Here is a 23,000-nt window from a genome sequence, read left to right on the forward strand (position 1 = left end):
GTACGGCGCAGAGAGGACTGGAACACATGCAGAGAAAGGCCAAAAAAGAAACTGGTAGAGAATGCAAATCAGCTCAAAATATTGTTGGACACAAAAAGAGACTACAAGGCACTCATGAGTTCAAAGCTAAAAAGACCTTTACTTAGGTTCTCCTCTGTGCACATACATACTGTACATGCAAGCACAACATTACAGCATTCTATACAAATCTCCTGCACGATGTGCATCCTCCTGTGTCACACCCAAAAGACCCCTGTGCTGCCCAGTCGAGCACTAGGCTGCAAATGTGCAAAGACATATCAGTGCCAATAAAATAAAGTGAATGAAATGAAATGTTACTGAATAAAATAATGTAGTAGTAGTACATGGAATACATTATAATGGGCGGTGAAGTGTTCAATGTCCATTAATATGCCCCAAAATACAGAGGAGTACCAGCTGTAAACAGTGAGGATCATCAGTGAGCATGCTCAGGTTGCAGAAATAAAGCGGACAGCAGCTCCAGTGCACCGATATCAACAGGAGGGAAGGATGAAGACATTTTATCTGTCTGTGTCATTGATGAAAATATGATCTGTGTCCTCAGGCCTATTTGGCAAGAATCAGGAACAAATTGGTAGGCTTCCCAGGGTTATATAAAGTTCCACAAAACCTCAACAAATGTCTCACATGACTGTTAGGACTGTTAATGATTTAATGTACCTCCACTGCAAATAAATAAATAAATAAATAAAAGTAAGTTTATGATGAGAGAAAGTGATGGTGGTCTGCATTACTGCATGTTTATTGTAGTTAACTGGTCTCACATGCGTACACACACACACACAGGTACGCAAGGAATTAGAGAAAGCTGATGACACCTGTCTGCCCCTGTTGGGCACGAGTGTAAAGGTTAAATGTGTGAGTCAAAGCTGGCTCCATGGGGGTGTGTGGTCAGGAGGACTAGCAGACAGCAGGTGGCCACTAGCCTCCGTTCACAGCAATCTGGCCACGAAGCAGCCTGGAGCTCGGACCAGGCGAAGCCTCCAAATGCGCACAGTGGATGTGGTGATTTCAAGGGGAAATGAGGGGAAATCGTATCCTCAGTCTGCAGTCAAAAACTAATATTGCCTCTTCATCACGCTCCAAATATTTCCATCCTCTTCCAGTGCAATAATACAATTAAACTAACGACTATATTTCAGTCAAATTGCTCTCAAAATAATTTGATATGAGAGTTTCTCCCTCTCCGTCAGTTTGAGAGATCAGAGAGGATTGCAATGCGCCTATTAATTATTATTCGCTGTTATTTTAGTGTCGCACGGGCTGAGGATGGAAGGGGCGTGTGTTGTTGATGAACAGGGCGTGGATTTGGCGGTCGGACGGGAAGGGGTGTTGAGGGTTTCCTATAGAGAAGCTGCCAAAGGGAGCCAACGGGAGCGCACAGAAGGCACAGAGCGCTGCGGGACATAAATACAACAGCCACCTTTCAGCTCGAGACTCGTTGTGACTTTGCTACTGAAAAAAAAAACAATCTACAAGTTGTGTTTGATGCTTTGATGAGCTGAAGGATCCCCAAAGGGGCAAAGGGCGAGTGGGATAAGCAGTGGAAACATGTGGAGCTTTTTGACGCGCGCACGGCGAGTTTTGTGCCACTTGCTGCTGTGGCACGAGCGCGTTGGTTTTTTAAAAGCCTTCTCAGTTTGAGTAACTTTTGAAGACACTTATTATGAAGTCCTCTGATATGGCATGTTTCCTGCGTTGTGTCCTCATGCTCAGGATTGCGACTCATGGGATGTAGTAAATGGAGAGCTGCGTTCAACTTTGGACACCTGAAGGTGCAATCCAAGCTGTCCGTCTTCTTTACCATGATCATACTCTTCACTTACCTCTTTTACTGCCTCAACGGATACTGTGACTCACTACCTAGGCCTGTTTATGACCAACAAAGTAATTTTCAAAATAAAATCATCTTAAATGACGGACATGAGGCGTCATCGCAGCAGCACGGCGCGTATAACGCGTCTCAGGTCTCGTTTGTTCGGGAACAGTTGTCGGACTTGTCGAACAGTGACTCTTCATCTAACAACATCTCAATAGCGAACAATTACGGCAGCAAAAAGTTTCCTCAGGCCATCATCATCGGGGTGAAGAAAGGTGGCACCCGGGCTCTGCTGGAGTTCCTGCGCATCCATCCGGACGTGAGAGCCGTCGGCTCTGAGCCGCACTTCTTTGACCGCTTCTACGATAAGGGGCTGGAATGGTACAGGTATGCAACAATTCATTAAATATTTTATTATAATCACGAGTTTCTCTGTGAGGAAATGACCGGAATAATAATAAACTGTAAGGGTCGAAGTTCAGGGCACAAGTGACCCCTGATTAGAAATCGTAGCTGCTTACTGTCACTTGGCAGAAGAAAATGTCTACTAGTTTAAGTTGAAGTTAAAGCTCTAGATTTGAATTTGAATTCTTCCATGATCTCCAGGATCTGTGTAAAAATGCGCAGAAGCATTCTGTCTTTATTAAACTGGTTCATGCAAGGCTACAAATATACAAGGTAGGTATTTATGAAATTAAAAAAAACATAATTATGTGATCAGTTATAGATTAAAATAGACTTAGTGGTGTTAGTGTGCAGTAGGAAAATGATTATCCACCACAAGTGTCCAAAAAGGTATTTCCTTTGCTCAAATATGCAAGATGTGTCTGATAGTTTCACATTAAGCTTCTTAAATTCTTGCCTGACTGATTAAGTCTGATGTACGCAAACTCAGCTCATTTTGTTTCTTTTGGAAAAGTGTGTAAAAACAAGCCTCTGCGTTGATAAATGATGCACAGCATCTCAAATTGAGGAATGGGCATATTTTAGTGCCATATGTGCATCAAGGACTTTTTTTTTTCTTTTCTTGCCTTGTTTTTCCCAATCTGAGACCACAATGGAAAAAAAAGTGCTTTCATGTGCTGACAAATCTACGCCGTCCTTCATTATCATGTCTTTTCTAGTTCCCTTATTACAGTAAATTCTGAAATATTCATCTCTGACCATGACATAACAAAAACAGAGCTAATTCAAATGCACTCCCTGCCTATTAGTCGGCATAAAAGATGTTTTTGTAGAGGCAAACTCATCAATCTCATGCCTGCGTGCTTATCAGCCCCTCTCCTCTCTTCATTACTATCTCTCTGCACCAATAAGAGGCTCTGCTGATAGCTTCCAAAGGATGGCAGCGTATTCCGTTCCCTGCCAATAAATTGCTGTTTATTGAGCTGACACGCTGCCTCCCTAAGTGTCCAGTGTTGGTCCCCTGAGGAACTCACTACCAGGCTGATCACAGAGGAGGAGGATGGGTTTTGGTTGTGTATGGTGGCAGTGTGAATGACCCCTCAAGTCAGGTAGTCATTGGCTTGAGGATCAGCCAAAATAGGCTTTTCAAGGTGGATGGTGATATTTCTCTGGTCACAAATCGCTTCCGATTTCATTTTTCCAATAATAGACAAAATAATAATAATAATTTTAAAGGACAGCAGCATGCATGGAGTTATTAAATTCAAATGTACATGTGGACAATTATTATTTTTTTTTTTTGCAAGTGAAAGAATGCTTTTACGTCGCTGGCTGATATCTGATAGCACAGAGATGAGAGGGGAAAAGAGAGGCTGAGAGGGAGGGACAGAGGAAAACCATTACGGAGGAAGGATGAGGAAAAAAAAAAGATCAGGGGAGTAAATGACAGTTTGATAAAGAGACAAGGAGAAGAGAGGGTAAGAACATGGAGGTGTGGGAGAAAAAATGTGGGGTGAGAGACAGAGAGACACGGGGAGAGATCAATATGGCCGGGTAATGATCTGTTCACTGTGAGGCTCAGGTGGAACAGCACTAAGTGACATGAGAGATCAAAGTGTGTGTCCGTGTGGGTGTGTGTGTGTGTGTGTGTGTGTGCGTGCATGCACAAGTTGGTTTGCATTTTTATGATTCCCAATCAGAAAGAGGAAGAAGCTTAGGGTTTTTCCTGCATGCAATGATGATGATACACTTATATGAGTTTAAAGTGACCCTGTATTAATATAACAAGTTTTTAAAAATAGCTGTTTGCAATCAGTTTTCATACAGCATATAAAGGAAGGAAAGAGAAAAAGCAGGGTGAACTAAAACAAAATAGAATTTTCCCACTGTTTTTATGATAGAGGATAAGGCTGGAACTGTTAGTTTTGACCGCTTTCTCAGTAAATGGGTTTGTCCATACGATTCCCATCTCATGAACTGCCAGAATCCAAGGTGACGTCTTCAAATTCATCATTTCTGTCCATCCATCATTCCCAAATATTCAGTTCACTATCATGCGAGACAAAGAAAAGCAGCAAATCCTCACATCAGAGAATGTTTCACTTTTCATAACCTTCATAACTTGTGGGAATTTTGGGAAATGGGTATGAAATGATGCACGAACCATCTCCAGTTTCAACATTCTGTGAGGTGCGTCTTGGATGTGAATATTTTACCCCGAACGAGCACGATCTGTCTCAAAGGAGAACTTCTTTTGTGCCTTTTTTCAATGTTTCTTCTAACATTACTGTCCTATTCTCAGCTGGTGTAAGGGGATACTTCGGGGTTCAGGAGGTTAAATGTAGGAGCTTTCAGACCCACAAAGCACAAGAGCAGGAAATAGCAAGAGATGCTGAGGACTACATCTGGATACACAACTGATTTTTAATATTTTCCACAATGTTTTATTACTCAAATCCCGACAGGATCAGGACAGTTGATGCACAAAGTTAACTCTTCCGCAAAAGTCTTTGGCTGCAACAACTGCTGATACTGTCAATTTTATGATCTACAGTGATAAAAATAATAGTTAGCGTCGTTTTTCAGTATTTACGTGTAAAGTTAGTGTATATTTTCCTAAAGTAATTAGTCTAATAAGTGTGATGGTACAGCCCACACTTACAGCCCTAGTATCTGTAGTCAACTCACTGGTGACAAAGCAGAAGAAAACACTACAAAGGGTTAAAGGTGAGGAGACTGTTCGACCTTTACACTTTCCTTTTACTGCTTTCTGTTGTTGGGAAACTGACCTTACCTTGTACTCTCTGTACACAGACATGACGTATTCGCGTCTCTTTTTTTTTTTTTTTCTCTTCCTCTGCTTTTGAATGAAACGTGTGTTTTTGCTCCGTCCTAATCCGCTGACAGCTCGTGTCAACACTGTGTGAATTGGACCGGTGTAATGACAGGTCAGACATTAACATGGACAGCTCAGGGACATGTGGAGTGGCTGAGAGGGATTAGGCCCCCAGTCGCAGTTAAACAAGGCCTTATGAAGCATTAGTCAACACCCCCAACCAACCACCTTGTGCCACTGCTCTGTGATGAGCGTTTCAGTATTCCTACTACACCTCAGTCCTTATTGTACCCTGGGGCAGTGTAGTTCACTGGCTTACAAACAGAAAGTACATGTTCCAAACAACTACCTGCTTAGCCGGTCTTTCCCAACCAGTGTTTACACCTTTGGGGTATGTGGATAGACTTATAAACTCAATTAAATAAAAAGAAAACATGAAATTAAGAATTGACTTCCACATATCAAGTCAGCTAACAAGTTTCAGTTTCAGTAAGTACCCTAAAATGACACATAGCCCTCTAGTGGCCGTAGGTATTGTCATCCTTGCCTGTTGGGCGTAAAGCGCGTTATTAAAGAGCGACAAAGACCGCAAGATGAAGGCAGGATGGCGTAGATGGATGGCTCCACAAAATGCCGGACTTAGTCGTGGCACCTCTTTGGTCGTTTACCGTTTTTCTTCTGACAGTCAACGTTGGTTTCTTTTAACCATAACCGGAACTTTTTCCATAACGTTAATTACCTGGTTATTACTGTAACCATGACAACTAAAGCCCCATGATTAATGAAGTAGTCATTTAAATCCAAACCACGATGTTTCCTTTTTTCCATTTAGTAACTGTTTCGAAAAAGCACAGCACGGATGATGTCGCCATCGAAAAACGCTTCTAAGCGTCGTCCTTAAGGACGGCTGCAAACAACGCCTTTGACGCTTGATTTGCTATCACTGAAAAATAGTTAGCAAGCATGCAAAGGAAAAGGAAACTAAGCTTATCAACATGTGGTTCAAACCTCCAGCTTCTGCCACCGCAAGTGGAAGTAATATGCATGCAAACCAAATTGACCTAAACGTTAACGGTTCATTTTATGAAAGAAAATATTGTAGGCTAAAAATGGCGATGCATATTATTATGGTTAGTAGTATTCAATTATTTATAGTTTTTAGTAAATTCATAAGAACTAACACATGTTGATGATGGGGTGTTCAAGTTCATCTGAAGGAGCTATGGAGCTATGACCACTTCATGTATAGTTGTGAAAATATTAATTTAGTGGAATAATGTGTTAAATATTGATTGACGTATCTCAACACTGACCTGCCCCTGTATGTTGTTCAGTGGCTCATTCAGTGTGAATAATCAGTAGACAGATCAGAGTCCCCCTTTCCTTCCTACTTTCCTTTCTTCTTCCTACCCTTTCTGGCATCCTGCCTATTCCTGTTCTTTCAGATATCATATATAGTTATGAAAATATTATTAATTTGGTATAATTACATGTTAAGCACCATGTGATTCCTATATGTCAATTTGAAACAGAGCCGTTGTGTGTGTGAGGCCAACAACATCATCTGAAACTGGGCTGGAAAGTATCACTTAAACATTTATTCTCTGACAGAGCTCTTCATTTCAAAGTGCTGTCTGTGTCTTTGAGCTCGGAGAGAGGCCTTGGCCCTCGTCTTCAGCTGGTAACCAAGTAAAACACATGGACATCCTTAAAGGAAGCATTTGGCAAATTGTTTTAGAAAAAATGCTTATATGTGGAAAAGCCTTGGCTTTGCCATCTACTGGAAACGATTCTGTGGTTTAGTGGTGGGGAATGAGGGTTTAGACAGCCATGGTGTGCAAGTGAGTGAGTGTGAGCATGTGTGTGAGATCGGATTCATTCACACTGCTTCAGCTCTACCTGAAGTCCATCCGCTCCCAGCATCTCCCTGCCTTTTCTTGACACTATAAATATCCAGGAGATATAAATGTCATTTCCCGATATCGATCACCTAAAATAGGTTCTTTCTATTGATCTCTCTCTCTGCTTTTATCGCGCTGTTGCAGCAGAAATGAATTAACTTCTGAATATTCAATCTTGTTGACAAGGAGCTGTTGCACCCTTCCACTGCTGACATTTATACCCCACAGTCGGAGTGTTGCTGGTGTGGATTTATTGGCTTGTTCAGGTCACTCAAACCGTGTAATGTAAAGCCATTGGACGAGTCCTCGCTCCTGTTTGGAGTCGAGTCGATGTTTTTGCTCCCCGTGTCTAAATCTCTTTCCTTATCGACTCGTTTCTTTCTTTTGTGGTCTCGTGGAAACATGCATTATAATTCAGCTGAGTGCTGGATGTGCTACCTAGACAGGAATGTCCAGGTTTTTATTTCCTGTCAGACTATTCTACCAATCACAGGGGATTCTCCGGTTGAATTCCACTCTGCTCACATTCTTGGAAGCTGCATGTTGCCGAGAGTGTTTTCTCAGACTGACAGAGGAGTTTTCGGTGGGGAAAGAGAGGCTTTCATGGAAGAATTTGGAAAAATAGGAAATGTATAGATCTTGCTGGAAGAAAGAAGGCTTTGTGGAGAAGAAAGGGTTCAGTGCTCTGCGAGTATTTGAAGCTGCAGCAGCATGGGAAGGGAAAACTAGTCGATTATATGCATGAACATGAGCAACACTATCCGGCATGTCTGTCAGAACTAATAAACATAACATGGCATGTGCTGGTATTTACATGCAAAGAGAATTTTGTCAGATTGAGGACAACATGTAAATTATCCTGGAAAAACTATAAGGATATAATCAAACATGACTCAAGAAATTGGTGTAGGATAGGTATGGATTTTTACTTGGTGAAAAAAAAGGTGCGATCCAACTCAGTCATCAATATTTTGACAGCTTATCATTGGCTGACCTTTCCCCTCCCAGCATGCAGTGTCTCATCCAATCAGAAATAATGACATCAGATGACTGGTGAGAGCATCACTGGGGAAAACTCTTCGGTCACACAATGAGAAAGTTTCATCACTCTGACTGATTTTTAATTTCAGTCTTTTGGGTTTTAATTGAAGACTGTTAGACGGAGAATGTGCATGTTCAGTAAAAGATTCGAGACGTGCTGTTACTTCTCTTCAGCCACAAACTCATCAAAGTCTGCCTTTCCTTGTTAAAAAGACTGGAATCAGGATGACTGATGAGCCGCCATGTGTAGCAGACCACAAGAAGATCCGCTTTCTACTTCATCTCCACGTCATTCGCCTTCATTTTATTCTCAACTTCCTCTTTTCGCTTCTCGCTCTGCCTTGCGTCATCTGCCTTGTGTTTCAGATTAGTGTGCATACAGTAAATAAGTAACAAATGAGTAAAAATAAAAACATAATAGAAGCTCTGCATGTGGAAGAAGAAGTGAAAAAAGAATGAAAGAAAACTGGTGACACTACATTTAGATTGTATGAAGTACTTTTTGAATGAATGATGATCGGATAATAAAACATGATGAAATGTCTTGATTAAACAATACACAAGTATTTATTTAGAGAGAGGTTCACATGTTGCTCATTAAGGGATCCCTTTATTGTAAGAACACACTCGGTGTGTTAGATGGTAGTCTACACAAAGAAGAAAATCTGTATATAAAAGATACAGACTTGATTCGTCTGCTGCTGAAGCTTCATATTAGCTCACAATTAATCTAAGAATGTATATTCGTGCAGAACAAAGCCTGTGGACTTTGTCTCCAATAACTTACAAAACTGTAAATCAAACATTGTAATTAGAAAGTGATTTCTTTGAGATCAATATGGACAGTAGACGTTATTAAAAAGTGCCTCATGGCACATATTACATGTGAGTATTGAAGACATACTTGAAGAAAATGTGAACTTATCCTTGAAAGTAATTCAAATTGGCTCCCCCTTAACAAGCTAATATCCTTTGAGTACTTTGGAAGGGGTGATTCTGCATTATTCAAGTATTTTTAATATTCAAAATCAAATGTTCTAACATTTGTACATTGTAGTAAAGCTACTTTTGTCTACCACAGTGTGTGTGTACAGTCATCTTATTGTACATAACCGCACAACATTAGAATATCTCTTTTTAAATTTTAAACAACATCTGATTTTATTGTAAACTTAATTTAAGATTAAAAATTCAAAAAAAATAATGTTGTGTAATGCCAATCAATACATAATATAGACAGCCTAACTGAAATGCCAGAGAAAATGTTAGGGGGGACAATCTTTAGATGATTAAATGTTTTTTTCATAGAATTTCTGAAAATAGTAAAAAAAAAAAAAAGAAAGAAAGAAAAGAAGGATGAGGTCTTAAAAAAACAAGCAAAATGATTGTTAACAAGATTTATTTAAACTCAATGAATTGTTGCAGCTCTGAAACACAATATGTTAACGATTATTATTCCAGCGATCTGAATCATCTTTTATTTCTGCTGCCTTCAGGCTCTACTCCCCAGTGTTTTACGTTGGAAAAATGATCTGAATATATCACCTCCCTTTCTCCATTTACGTCAATAACATTATTGTTTTTGACAGGAAAAGAGATGCATGCTGAAGTGGACACATTAATTCATAGTTACGGTTGTTTGGTTTTGATAGACAGAACAGATACTCGAACCCACACCCAGTTAGCCATCACTGGTCTGTCTGCAGGGCCAGGTAATTATTGACTCTGTGTGTGGCAGTGGACCGCTCGCTGGTGTCTATCTCTGTTTAATGTCTGACTGCCTGCATGGGGGGATGGAGGTCATGAGAACCTGCAGCCACCCTGAGAATCTCACAGAGAAACACACCTTTCTTTGTCTGCTACAAAAGCTTAAAACTCCCATCAGCTTGACTTAACCAACTTATAGGAATTGGTTAATTTTCGGTGATGTTTGTGCTGGTTTTAAGAGGAAATGAGATTAATTATGCCTGAAAATCTGGCACTGAGCGCTAGGGCTGAATTTTAGGGCAAACAAAACCATCAAACAAGACGCTCTGATTGGAGGAAATCTGGAAACCAACACGAGCTCCTGCTTCATGTCCATCCAAGCTCCACTGCGTCCTGTATGTTTGATGTGTGCGTAAACGTAGCCAAGGCCCACTGAGTCTACTCTGATGAGCCTGATAGATGGCACTAATAGCAACCCGCTGAATGGACTGTTTCCAGTTGTAAAAACCGTGCCTCTGCCAGCAGTGATTTCCGTTTTTTTTGTGTTTAAGACGCTGCTAACAATGAGCTGAGAAACCACAAGGAGTGGCAGAATGAAGCTGCTCGGAAGTGGGTTTTTCAGGATCGGACAGTATCGAGTGTTCTTATTGGTCGGGACCTGGGGAGTTGCCAGACAAGGAAAAGTCCATATTGAGTCGATTACAGAGTTTCTTAGGTGTGTGTGTGTGTAGGTGTGTGTGTGTGTGTGTGCGCACACATGTGTGTGTAGTCGTTTAGAAGAGCTGTTTAATTAGTGAAAATGTGGTTGTTTTCTCTGTCGCTGGTGCAGACTCAGAGAGGAGGGTAAGCATTAAAGTCTGTCTCATGTTTAAACTTTAACTGGACTGACTGAACTGAAAGTCTGTCTATCTATCTGTCTGTCTGTCTGTCTGTCTGTCTGTGTATCTATCTATCTATCTATCTATCTATCTATCTATCTATCTGTCTGTTTATCTGTATAATTTGTTAAAATGTCACTATATACCAGTATGTATTACAAAATATGACAAATTCCTCTATGTAATAGATATAATAATTTAATGTATATCAAGAAATACACATGGGATAATGCTCCCACAATATATTTCAGAATATCATTATATTTTCTTCTGAATGTGAGAAAAAAGTAGGTGATGTACCATCAGTGTACGCTGATATTTATACATTTAAAATATATGTCATATACATATAATTATAATAAACAAATAATTCTATTTAAGAGAGCTTTTGTAAGTCCTCAGAAACACTTAAAAAAACAAATATTTAAAAAAATTTTTACACTCCTTGATTTTAGTTCTTAAAATGACATTAGAGTGTTTTTTGTTCAACCAGCAGTGCAAAACCCAACGATGTTCTGTTTAAATATAATAGAAAAGAAAGAAGAAATCTGCAAATATTCACATTTGGAATTTTTGCTTAAAATGACTTACAAAATCAGTTAATTATCAAAAATTTTACCAAACAATTTTCTGTCAATCCACACACATTCCCAACTCATCACATGCCATCTTACTATCAGCCCAGTTATGTAACTGTGGCCAGGACATCATGACATCACAAGGGTCAGGATCTACCCAATCTATCCGTCCATCCGCCCTCCTCCCTCCTTCCATCCTGTGTTCAGGAGATCGGATGAAGGCAGGGTGGGGCCCTCGAGGCCCCTGGCAGCTGGGAGATAAAGCCACACAAGTAGGCCACTGTGGGCCCGGCAGGAACACGGAGGCTGCAGATTTTCCCATTTGATAAGTCTGGAAGGGGGGTGGGGGGGTGGGAGCAATCATTGGCAACATGCACACCCACACACATACACTTCCACTCACACATATGGACACATACGGGACACTCATACATAAACATTCACACATAACAGGTCGTTACAGGTTGTTACGCCATCAGAGAGATAAAATCACTGCATCCTTTCTTCCCGTTCGTTATTTTCTCATCTTGTTTCTTCCTGTGCTCATTTTTAAGTATTTTGGTGACACGTTTGGCTGTATTTTGCAACTTCTGAAACATCTTTCAAAAGATTATGATCTTTGTGGGAAATAAGCTCATTCGCTCTCTTGACTAGTATTAAATTAGAGGATCGATACCACTCACAAGTGTGTAATATAAAGCTACAGTCAGCAGCCAGTCGGTTTAGCATAAAGACAGGAACCAGTGGGGAAACAGCTAGCTTGGCTCTGTCTGAAGGTAATAAAATCCGCCTAACAGCACCTCTAAAGCTCTGTAATTACGGTAACACTTAATATCTTGTTTTACACTGTGTTTTATGGGGGGTCATGTGGCAGTTATAACCCCACAATAAATGGGGAATTCTCATTTTTGTACTGATTACACACACGAGATATACTATAAGGTGTCACCTTTGGACAGAGGCAGTCTAGCTCTTTCCCAGTTTCCAGTCTTTATGCAAAGCTAAGCTGTCGGCTCCAGCTACGTATTGAGCGTACAGACACGAGAGTGGTATCAATCTTCTCGTCTTGCCAAGAAAGCAAATAAGCGTATTTCCCAAAATGTTTAACTTTTCAAGAGTTTGCATTTTTGGAGAGAATTCAGACAGTTGCAGGAGTGTGTAATTAGTGTCGTTGCAAAAAACTTCACACATACATCTTCCTCTGTCATTAAGGTTGCCCTGGTTTCTCAGAGGAAACTCTGACTGACCACTTCTGATTTACTCACCGCTCTCAGGCCCTGTGATGTCTCTATTAACTGTTACGCCTCTATTTTTCCTCTCAGCTAGACACATTCTTCAGCTCTTTTCCTACCGACCTACCCCAGTGATGCAAACCTCCTTGGTAAAAATACCCCCTCACCGCCCTGGTGCGTCAGCCAGACGGTAACCTTCAGAGTGTGTAATAGTCCGCCACACACGCGCTGGAGTGAGATACAGTAACATGAGGTGCGAGCAATATGGGTTTATGTAATACAGACATTGTGAAAGGGGCTGCTGGATGATATCTTGTGCCAATATTCAGAGTTGAACAGGGTATCTGGAGGTCTTGAGAAAGTCTTTAAAATCATAGGCTTTAGTTCCCTCAGAAAGACAAGAAAAAGACTTTAATTTATGACTTTAATCCCTGACATAGACAGCAAAAAGTTATCTGTTTTTGATCCATGCCACATAAATTATATTACTAGGAATTATAGTTATATACAAGCGGGAACTATTTAAAGATTTAAATGTCAATAGATTCTTATATTTCCTAAACAAATTAAGGTCTTAGTGTCCCTACTTGTTTTCTGATCTTCAATCTTCAACATGAAAAAAGTATTAAATTGCGTTCTATGAGGTTAAAAAGTCTTCAGTTTCATTGTGTGAACTCTGCAGACACCCTGTTGAAGCTGCCTCTTTTCATTCTCCAAAGTATAGACTGTTTCCATCTGAATTTGTATTCTTTACAGGAAAGGCCTCTGAAACTGCATTTGGACGCGCAACCTCCACGATGAAAACCAGACGCAATTACTTATCATTAATCACTTTAGGCTTTAAATTCTGCTTTTGGCAGCCTGGTAAGCAGAAATTTGAATACCTGAAAAAATAAGAAAATGTCCAAGAAATAGTTTTTTTTTTTCTATTTATACATAGCTATGGATACATTTAACAAAAGGCTAAATATTGGCCATCCAACTAATGCAACGGCTCGACTCCAACAGACACAAAGAGAAGTTCTACTTTACCTCCCCTTTTATTGAGTTGCTTACAGTTCCCGCTGACTTCTAATCAGCCCACAGAAGCTCCTCAGCCCTGTATTTGGCTTCAGTAATGACAAACCTCTCCCTCCACGCAGCAGCTTTTACAGATCTTTGAACAAACACACAGGCAGACTGTATCTGTCTTCATACGTCCCTCTGTAGTGGTCCAGGATGTCAGTGTGTTTTAAAATTCCTTCACACATGTCAAATGGATTCATAACAGTCTCACTCTGAAGGATACAGTAGAGGCCAAGTGGAGGCTTTGAAGTTGTAAGAGAGAGGTGGGGAAAACATAGAGGAGGTGAGTGAAAGAGAAATGGAGGGAAAGAGGGGAGCATTGGATGTACGAGAGAGAAATCTGCACGTGATGACATGTTGCATTACATGATCCCCCGTGATCCCCGGTGGTCTCGCCCTCTGAATCACAACCATCTGCCTCTGACCTTCAGGATGGAAGAGTCCATTTCCGTGCAGAGCAGGCTGGTGGGGATTAGGAGGGTCCGGGGGTCTGGCCTCTGGCCCAGGAGAGCCGACATGGATCACAGCTTTTAGAGCTCCGAACCCCGAGACCAGAGGGAAACTTCCTAGCCCAGAAACACTTCCCTCATCTCCGCATTATACACACACCACACACACACACACATACTGAGGACTTCATTGCTCCCAGATGTGGATCCATCCTGTGGAAGGCATGTTCAGATGGTTTAGCGTGTGTATGTGTGTGCGTTGTTTATGCGTGTGAGTGTATGTCACAGTAGAAAGCCCAGAAAGAGAGAGAGAAAGATGGGTGGTGTACAAACAGAAATGAAAATGACTCGAGTTTGTGCTTCCCACTAGAAAAGTGATAATCACCACTGTGTTTACAGTGCCTGCAGGTGCCCTTTTTACTGTAAAATACACACAGTCACGTTTGATAAGCACTTTAGTGGGCGAAACCCTTAATTCAGGGCAGCAATCCACCCCTATAAAGTCGTGAAACACTAACTACAGAAACAGTAAAGTTGATAGAATAACGTGCAAAAGTGCAAAACAGATTCAGAGTTTAAGCGCGTTTGTTTTATGCTGCTTCAAATCTTTTTATCTCCAAATGAACTGGCATAGACTACACACACCTAAAAATGCAGATACCGCACTCTCTGTTTGGAGAGCTGTCAAGGAAAGTGAGGGGAAATGCAGGAGCTACAATCTGAATGTGTTCTCTTTGAACAGCTTTGATACTTCTTATGAACCAGCTTGTTTGAGTTTAAGAGAATAAACTATCATCATCAAAATCACTATTTAATACGTGTGATTTAAAGTAAAGTCCTGTGATGAACTGTTCAGGGTGTACCCCGCCTCTCACCCAATTTCAGCTGGGATTGGCTCATACCCAATGACCCTGATAAGAATAGGTGGCCATTGAAAATAGATAAAGTTGGTGCGATTTGTCGATGCATTTTCACATAGTTGAGACACTTTTAAGATACAGATCATTTCTTCAAATAAGGTCAAAATGTAGCTATTTTATTTGAATCAAACTCCAAAAACACTTTCCTACATTTCCCACAATGCAACTCAACTCAACACCGACCTCTCACCTTATGCCACCAGTTTATATACAGTAACACAGGTTTTCTTTAAGTTCAAAAGTTGTGGTCTCCCAGTTGGAGCCGAGATAAACTTGGTGACATCACCAGGGTCATTTTTTAGTGTGTACTTCATGATAGGTAAATTATACTTGTGAACATAGAATGGAAAGCCCATTAGACCAGATCTAATAGGAATTCAGTTAGAACGATATAAAATAGGCTAACAGGGCTAACTAAACCTAAGATGTTTTCTTTCCTCACTAATGATAGGACTCAGCGACTGCATTATTCATGTGTGTGATTACCGAGATGTCAGTTCATCAAAGCGGATATTTTTCAATTACAGATAGCAGCTGTAGGCAAAGAAACTAAATATACTCGCTAGCTTTTATTTCATATAACTGTCTCTCTGTGGCACACAGTGCACTAAGTGGTTGGCGAGCCCAATTTACCAAGCCAGAGTGCAGAGTGCGGTTTGGCTTTGCATGTTACTAAAGCTCCATTTTGTAGTTACTGCAAATTCTGCATAGCGTCTTCATGGAAATGTCGCATTTTATACGGCATAATCATTTTTTTATGTCATAAAAATGTCAAACGATTCTGGTGTTTACTCAGTTTTGACCAAATATGTAGTTACCTCAACTTGGCTTGTGGTTCAGAAATGGAAAATACTATTTAAATAATCTGTCTACTACCTCCACATGATGTAGCACATTTTTTTGTTGAGAGCCTGACGTAGGTCTGTATACACAGCTTACTCATGTGTCCTCATATTCCTGTCATAAACAGTAGCCTATTAGTCTGCAGTCCTTTAAACAGGCCCTAATAAAGCTCAGCCCACCCACACAGAGCACAGCAAAGTGTGAGCGTGTGAGAGCGTCTGGACACATTTGTATGCACAGATAAACGCACATCTGCGTACTTTCAAGCCCGACCGCATTCCTGCTCCAGATGCTAATGGTAAAGGTGTGATGAAAACAAACATCAGTTCGCTGGGTTAACCTAAACCCTCCTTGGAAACCACACGAGGGCCGGCGGTTGGCGGCGTCGCTCAGCAGGAACTGGTATCAGATAAAAAGAACAAACAGTTTTTATCTTCATGAGAGAAGACGAGATTAGACGCTTCTGAAAAGTGACTGTTTTTCTTTTCCATTTACTCTTGCCCACTCTCTCCCTTTGCTCTTCTTCTCCTATCCTTCTTCTCCGCACACCCACCTACCCTGTAGTCCATCGCTGTGTGGCCTCCTCCTGGGCTTTTTGTTGTAGCCAGCCTGTTCTGTGATTACAGGCTAGTGGTCCAAAATGTAAACATGATGTCAATGGAAGCCCTACTCAAGCCTCGAATGGAACACCGTAGCTTCCATTAGACTGATGTGTGCTATAGACACGCTGACAAAACACCAAACAGTGCAAACACACTGGCACCTCGGTTGCTTTCGCTCTCAGATCTGGTTACAACCAGAGAACAATACTCCAATAGAATTTGGTATTTGGGTGTTTTTCTTTGTATTCCTTTGGATTAAAATAAAGAGCCATGATGACTATGTTTGATACATAGTGTTCCATAATTTGGTTGGAAAGTGATTATTTCCTGCAATAAAATAATGTTCAAGAGTCATACTGGGAGAGATTCATCATAAAAGAAGTAGACACCACCGACAGTTATATCGAAGGGACCCAAGTGCATTGCAGCCAAAAATATGTTGATTAAAGGATGCAACTCTCCCTTTTCTTTCTCTTCTGGAAACACTTAATTGCTTCAAGCATGTTCTCTCTGGGTTTGTCGAGAGTCAGTATGTGAAATGTAGGAAATGCAGGTAAACAAGGCAGGTTTAGGAGGAGAAGTACCGCAAAACAACCTCGCAGATTGATGACGTGAGAGTTACAGTATCCGTGGGTGGAATTTCGTCTCAAAGCCAGAGCTGTTAAACTGTCCTTGGATCCAAATGAGAAATTTGGCTTCTTTTTTTTTTTTTTCTGGAATTGAGATACATAAAAACTATACTGGCACTCACATCAGGCGGTGTCTCGGAGACTTGGCTTCAAAGCCTTAGGTTAGCTTACCCTTTGGCCTGAAGTGCTCATTGAAATACATCCCAATGTTGAGACTAGTCTTAGAAACAGTATTGTTTTTGTAAACTTTTCTCCCTTTTGGTATTTGCTGTATTTTTCTCCATTTTGTTTAGCCCCTGCCCTGTAATACAACTCAGAGGATTCTTATGAATACCATAAGTTGTGTATTTGGTGTTACCCCCAGAGCTCCATGCCAGGGGGACATGCCGGACTTGGAGCTGACTGTGTGTGTTGGATCAGAGAGAGAGGAACATGGAGTCGGCTCCATCACCACACACCAGAGCTCCGAGTCCCATAAGCCCTTCACTTACAGACCAACCACGAAGACTCCGACCCAACCATCACCACATGCCTGCTGAGGAGGGAGGAGGGGGAAGCATGGAAATTAGCTGAGGGATCTTTCATAGTTGCAACACTGGCATTCCTCACTGCTTAGGTTTCTATAACACAAACTGAGCCTGAGATCTGAATCTCCTCGTCAAACTCAACAAAAGTGACTGTTTTGTTTTTTTGTGTTGTTGTTGTTGGAGGAAAATTGGCAGGATATTTTTTCACAACGGTTATTAGGTTCAATTTTAGCATTACGGTAGCATTTGAATGAAATAAAGGACATGAGACAAATAGGTTTTCCTTTCCCTCCCATTTCCCTACTTTTATATACAATCTGCTCTGGCATGTTCTAAGGACTCTCGGTCAAAGGCAGGCTTTGGTTTGGTTTGTTGAACTTTTTGAGGTACTACTACGTCTCCTCAGCCTGTGAGTCATCTAAATAGGGGTAAAGATGACGGGGAAGAGGGCAGCCCAATCCTCTGAAAGTTAAAGTGTGCCCAGAATACCTTAACCACAGATGATGATGATGATGATGATAACAATCAGAGGGCCAAAGGCAACAACCAGGATTGAATGCGAACACATGGCTACCATAAGACGAGGCTACTTGATTAACCTTTTTGTTACAAGATACTTTTGGACTTTTGCCTGTTTGTAATACTAACAGAATACCAAATAAATTAAAGGAAAAATCCAGTGTATTACAACTTATTTTCTTATTTGGCCCTTATTTCTATCAGTAATGATAACAATGTACTCTTCAGACTGAGCAGGAAACGAGTGGTTGGACAATCAGACAAGTTGTAAATAAGCCAAATGCTTCACCAGATTATTTAAACCACTTTATTCAGTGGTAAAAGTTTAGCTAATCTGGAAAATTATTTAAAAGCTACTGACTACTTATGTCGCCCGGCCTGACCTATTTTCAGGAATTTTTGCAGAAGAAGACATTTGGTCAGCGTAGGAATGTTGTGCTGGCTTCATATCACACTGTCATGAGATACGGCTACAAAAAAAGGTCTTAAGAAGTACAATGTTCCTATCACAAATTCTATGAGAACTACAAAAATAACATCCTAGTTGTAAAAAAAACAGAATTTTTCTTATCTGCTCTTTTGTGTAGTTTAGCTTCTATGATATTTTTATATTTTTTGATGAGGTCAAAGTGTAATTTAAGAGGGAGAAAGAGAAAACTTATTCACAAATATTTGTTATTAAAGTAAGGTGTTATACTAATGTGATAACTCTTTAGTGATTACTAATGTAAGGGATTGCAACTGGAAACTTATAACTTATACGTCATAATAGGTCAGCTTGTTATCATTAGCCACTGTTAACTTGCAGGTCCTCTTCCAGTCTGCCATGTTGAACCACGATATTTCTTCAGTAGTCTGAAGCAGACAAACTAAACACTTTCAGCCTTTCAGTCCATAGTTTCTTCCTTCACTAGGATTTCGTAGCAACCACTAGCTGTTAATAAAACCTACACACTGGTCCTTTAAATGTAGAAACCATGAAGGATGTTGAGCATTTGGAGCTGGGCTTAGTAATGTAGCTTTTTTTTTTTTTTTAACATTTATTACTTTTGCTATTGAGTTGAGTAAAATCTAATTGATCACATTTTCAAGCAACTTGCAATAACTTGTGAGACGGATTAGCTTGCGGCTCACAGGAAAGGTGAATTAATTAAATAAATGAAAAGATATGGTAGCACTGACAGTAACCCTTTCCAAACCTGCTGTAAGACTACAAATACCAGTGGTATGACAGTAATGTGCCTATTATTTCAGTCCTTTGGGACAGCAGCGGAGGGAGAGTCAAGGCTGTTATAAGCCTGTTTAGGAGGAGGCAGCAGATGAGAGGAAATTACTTTTCTGAGGTTAATATAGCCTTGCGGTTTTCCTACAGTAGCCGCTCACAGACTCCCTCCCAGTCTGCACTGACATGGTCACTCCATCAATGCCAGCAGCTAATGTCATGTTTATTTCCCTCTAATCACAGATTTAGCCCACTAATTACAAAGCAAAATCAGAAAGCCTTCAAGGCAAACGAGGCATCTTCAAAGGAATGTTATGAGAGTTATGAGAAAATCAAGGGAATGTATTAATTTTTTCCTAATACATAGATGTTATTTTTGTAATATGGAACACACAGTATGTTGGCATATACTCAAGTCGACAGTCATGGGAATATTTGGACAGTTTTATTAATGGAAGTCTCTCCGTTTTTCTTTTTCTTGCAGGAACCTGATGCCTCGTACTCTGGAGGGACAGATCACCATGGAGAAGACCCCCAGTTACTTTATCACCAAAGAAGCCCCTCGTCGTGTCTTCTCCATGAGTCGCCACACCAAGCTCATCGTGGTGGTGCGCGACCCCGTAACCCGGGCTGTTTCTGATTACACCCAGACTCTGACCAAATCTCCCGGGCTCCCATCCTTCCAGAACCTGGCCTTCCGCAACACCACCACAGGCCTCATCGACACGTCCTGGAGTGCCGTGCGCATTGGCATCTATGCGAAGCACCTAGAGAACTGGCTACGCTTCTTCCCACTCTCGCGCCTCCTCTTTGTCAGCGGCGAACGCCTCGTGACGGACCCAGCAGGCGAAATGGGTCGGGTCCAGGACTTCCTGGGACTCAAACGTGTGGTGACAGACAAGCACTTCTACTTCAACCAGACCAAAGGCTTCCCCTGTCTAAAGAAGCCTGAGGGGAGCAGCAGGCCGCGCTGCCTGGGGAAGTCAAAGGGCAGGCCCCATCCCCAAATCCCCTCTGAGGTCCTGCTTAGACTCAGAGACTTCTACAGACCCTTCAATCTTAAGTTTTACCAAATGACTGGCCAGAACTTTGGCTGGGACTGAACAGCTACTCACCAAAGCTCTCAGAAACTGTTGTGTAGTAGCATTCTTTGTAAGCCAAACACCAAAACCAAACGTGGGGTAACTTGAAAGCATTGTGTGTTACCAAAGCTTTTACTGTGTAAAATATGCCTCTCCTTCATTTCCCAAGCTATGAAAACTATGAAAACTCCTGCCTTCTTCCAGATTTACAACAGCCATGCTAACACAGTTTGTGACAGCTTCAATCCCCTGAGCCACTTTAGCAAGCAATGATAAACAAAAGCCTGGGAGAAGCGTTGGCTCTGGTTCACGCTGCTGCAGTGTGATGAGCGCAAGCCACATTGTAGCATACTGCTTATTTGCTTAAAATTGGAACTTCTAGCGCTTGGCACCCCGAGTGCCAGGAGTATGCTAAGCTTTCATTGCTGTCTAAAACAGTTAACAGCATAACGTTGAAACTGAAAAGAACTCCAGAAAGATGCCAGCACTGCAAAGAGATGTGCCTGAAGTTAAATCAAAAGGCAAATGAGAAACAAGCTTTGACAGCTGGGACGACGTGGGACAAAAAAAAAAAAATGAAGCCGCGAGGAAAGAAGCGAAGGGTTTTAAGTTTATGCACAAGTGGTACAATCAAAATAAATGTAACACGTGCGTTGTTAAGATATACTGTACATGAATCATTCAGGATCACTTCAGCATTGTTTAGTTCACCTTAAATGATGTGACGCGTTTATACAGTGTTTACAGTTATAGGAAGTTGTTTTTTTTTCAGTTCTTTCAATGCAAACTTATTTTTTGGACTGTGTTTTAATTTTACAAAATATAAAGATGTAGCAAACGCAGGAGGATACCTGGTACGTGGTTCAAAAAGGTACCAGAGATGTAAAACATACATAGAAAATTTACTGTTATTTAAGTCGCCAATATGATGCTTGTATAAAATTTTCTTTACAGACAACGCCTCTATCTGTGATTGTTTTGTACTTCATTTAATCGACACTTACATCCACAAATGGTACTTACATGCAACTGTATATTTCTAAAAAAAAAAAGGAAAAAAAAGCCTAATTTATAAGATGACAAACTATTGTTGAGATGTTTTCTCTTGAAACTTTTGTATTTGAAATTCTGCTGGAAATTCTGACTAAAACTTTTATTCTAAGACATGTGTTTCAGGCTCGTTTTTGCACTGAACTCAGTTCATCCTCTTTGTATTTATTCCAAACAAACCAATATTGCTTCTGGCAGGAATATAAGATACATCTGTTATGCAGATGATTTTTTTTTTTTCCTGTGGAAGCGGCTTACCGGACCCTGGATGATTAGAAAGGAAAACATAATTAATCATTGTTGTGTAATTTTAAGGGATGTCTTGATGATGCTGACATTTATTTACAACATATAAAAAATGTTGATTGCTACTTTAATCTTTAACCTGTACTTATTTATAAAATCAAGTGTTACACTCACAAACAGCATGAGCAAATAACATTTCAAAAAGGCCTAAATACAGGATTGAAATTAATAAAGAATATAGTAAAATAATAAACCACTAGAGTCACTAATCAACACATTAAATGTTGAAACTTTGATTATGTATCCTTTGGACAGTGCTAAGCTAGATTTCTCATTTACATAACAAGCGCCATCCTCCGTGAATGGGAAATGAAGCCATGTGGAAGTGCTAAAAACTGCAGTTCCTCGAGTGACCACTTGAGGCTGGCTACAGAACATTAATTAAAATGCCTAATTTCACAGCCAAAATAAACATGTTTACAGCCTGGTATTCATGAGAACTGTACTGAGGGTGTTTTTTAACTTACCTGTTCAAAATACATTAAAACCAAGCTAAGCAGGTTGTGCGGCAGTGTGTTGGGGTGGAGAGGTGAGGGGTTGCCGTGTATATTTGTACTGAAATATATGCACTGCGAAACAGTCATCTCACTTAGTGCTCCCTCACTCTCATTCACTCTGTATGTCGCTCAACCAATGTGCTCTCGCTCTCTGTCTTTGTCTGCACTTTCCCTGCAGTGGAACTGATGGATCTGAGAGCAAATAAGCATATTTCCTAAAACCTCAAGCTATCCGTTTAAGTAAAAGTGAGTGGTCAGTCAGTCTTTGGCAAACCCTTTCCGGTTCAAGTATGCAGAGATAGAATGAAGTTGTTGAATGGGTGTAGGAGGGCGTAGGAGGGGGTCATATAGCTGCAGGCATCCAGGGCTAAATTTGAAGTTAACGTTAGACTGTGGCTTTTCTGATGTGTAAGCAATCAATTCAGCGGGGTGATTGGAGACCTTTTGGGGATGGCAATCTTTGACCTCTTCGCTCCCCCTTGACCTGTGAGCCTAGTCGCCATAAACTGCTGACCACTACCACCACGATGGTTAATGGAGTTGCCCTGCATGAGCTATGAGCGTGGATTGCATGCTCTCACACACATGCACACAGTCACACACAAATAAACACACACACACACGCAGGCATACAACAACTCCCCCCTGATCCATTAATATTGCATTCTCAACCTCTGGGACCTCCACTGAGGGGAGAGTCCGGATCAATACCTGCCTGTTTAGTTTATTGGCGGTGGGGATATGTGCTTATACGTACCATGTCCCACTGTCACTTTGATTTAACTCAGGGGTCGAGTACGGGTCGCTATCATACATTTGTAAAATATTATTTAACACCTGATATATCATC

The 23,000-nt window shown here is 40.8% G+C and overlaps 1 protein-coding gene across 1 annotated transcript; it reads left to right on the forward strand.

Moving 5' to 3' along the window:
* Positions 1-1,408: 1,408 nt before the first annotated feature.
* Positions 1,409-21,411, forward strand: si:dkey-121b10.7 (heparan sulfate glucosamine 3-O-sulfotransferase 6). Its single transcript, XM_010730806.3, has 2 exons — positions 1,409-2,248; positions 19,700-21,411. Exons 1-2 carry the CDS (start codon positions 1,770-1,772, stop codon positions 20,316-20,318), a joined length of 1,098 nt encoding a protein of 365 aa, XP_010729108.2. The 5' UTR covers positions 1,409-1,769; the 3' UTR covers positions 20,319-21,411.
* Positions 21,412-23,000: the final 1,589 nt, after the last annotated feature.

This window comes from Larimichthys crocea, chromosome XVI, assembly GCF_000972845.2.
Source record: "Larimichthys crocea isolate SSNF chromosome XVI, L_crocea_2.0, whole genome shotgun sequence".
NCBI classification, from domain to species: domain Eukaryota; kingdom Metazoa; phylum Chordata; class Actinopteri; family Sciaenidae; genus Larimichthys; species Larimichthys crocea.

Bases quoted from the DNA above. Each gene is read 5' to 3' on its own strand.
- si:dkey-121b10.7 (XM_010730806.3), top strand. From the start codon at position 1,770: ATGGGATGTAGTAAATGGAGAGCTGCGTTCAACTTTGGACACCTGAAG. The intron at 2,249-19,699 runs GTATGCAACAAT...TTTTTCTTGCAG, and splicing joins AAGGGGCTGGAATGGTACAG to GAACCTGATGCCTCGTACTC.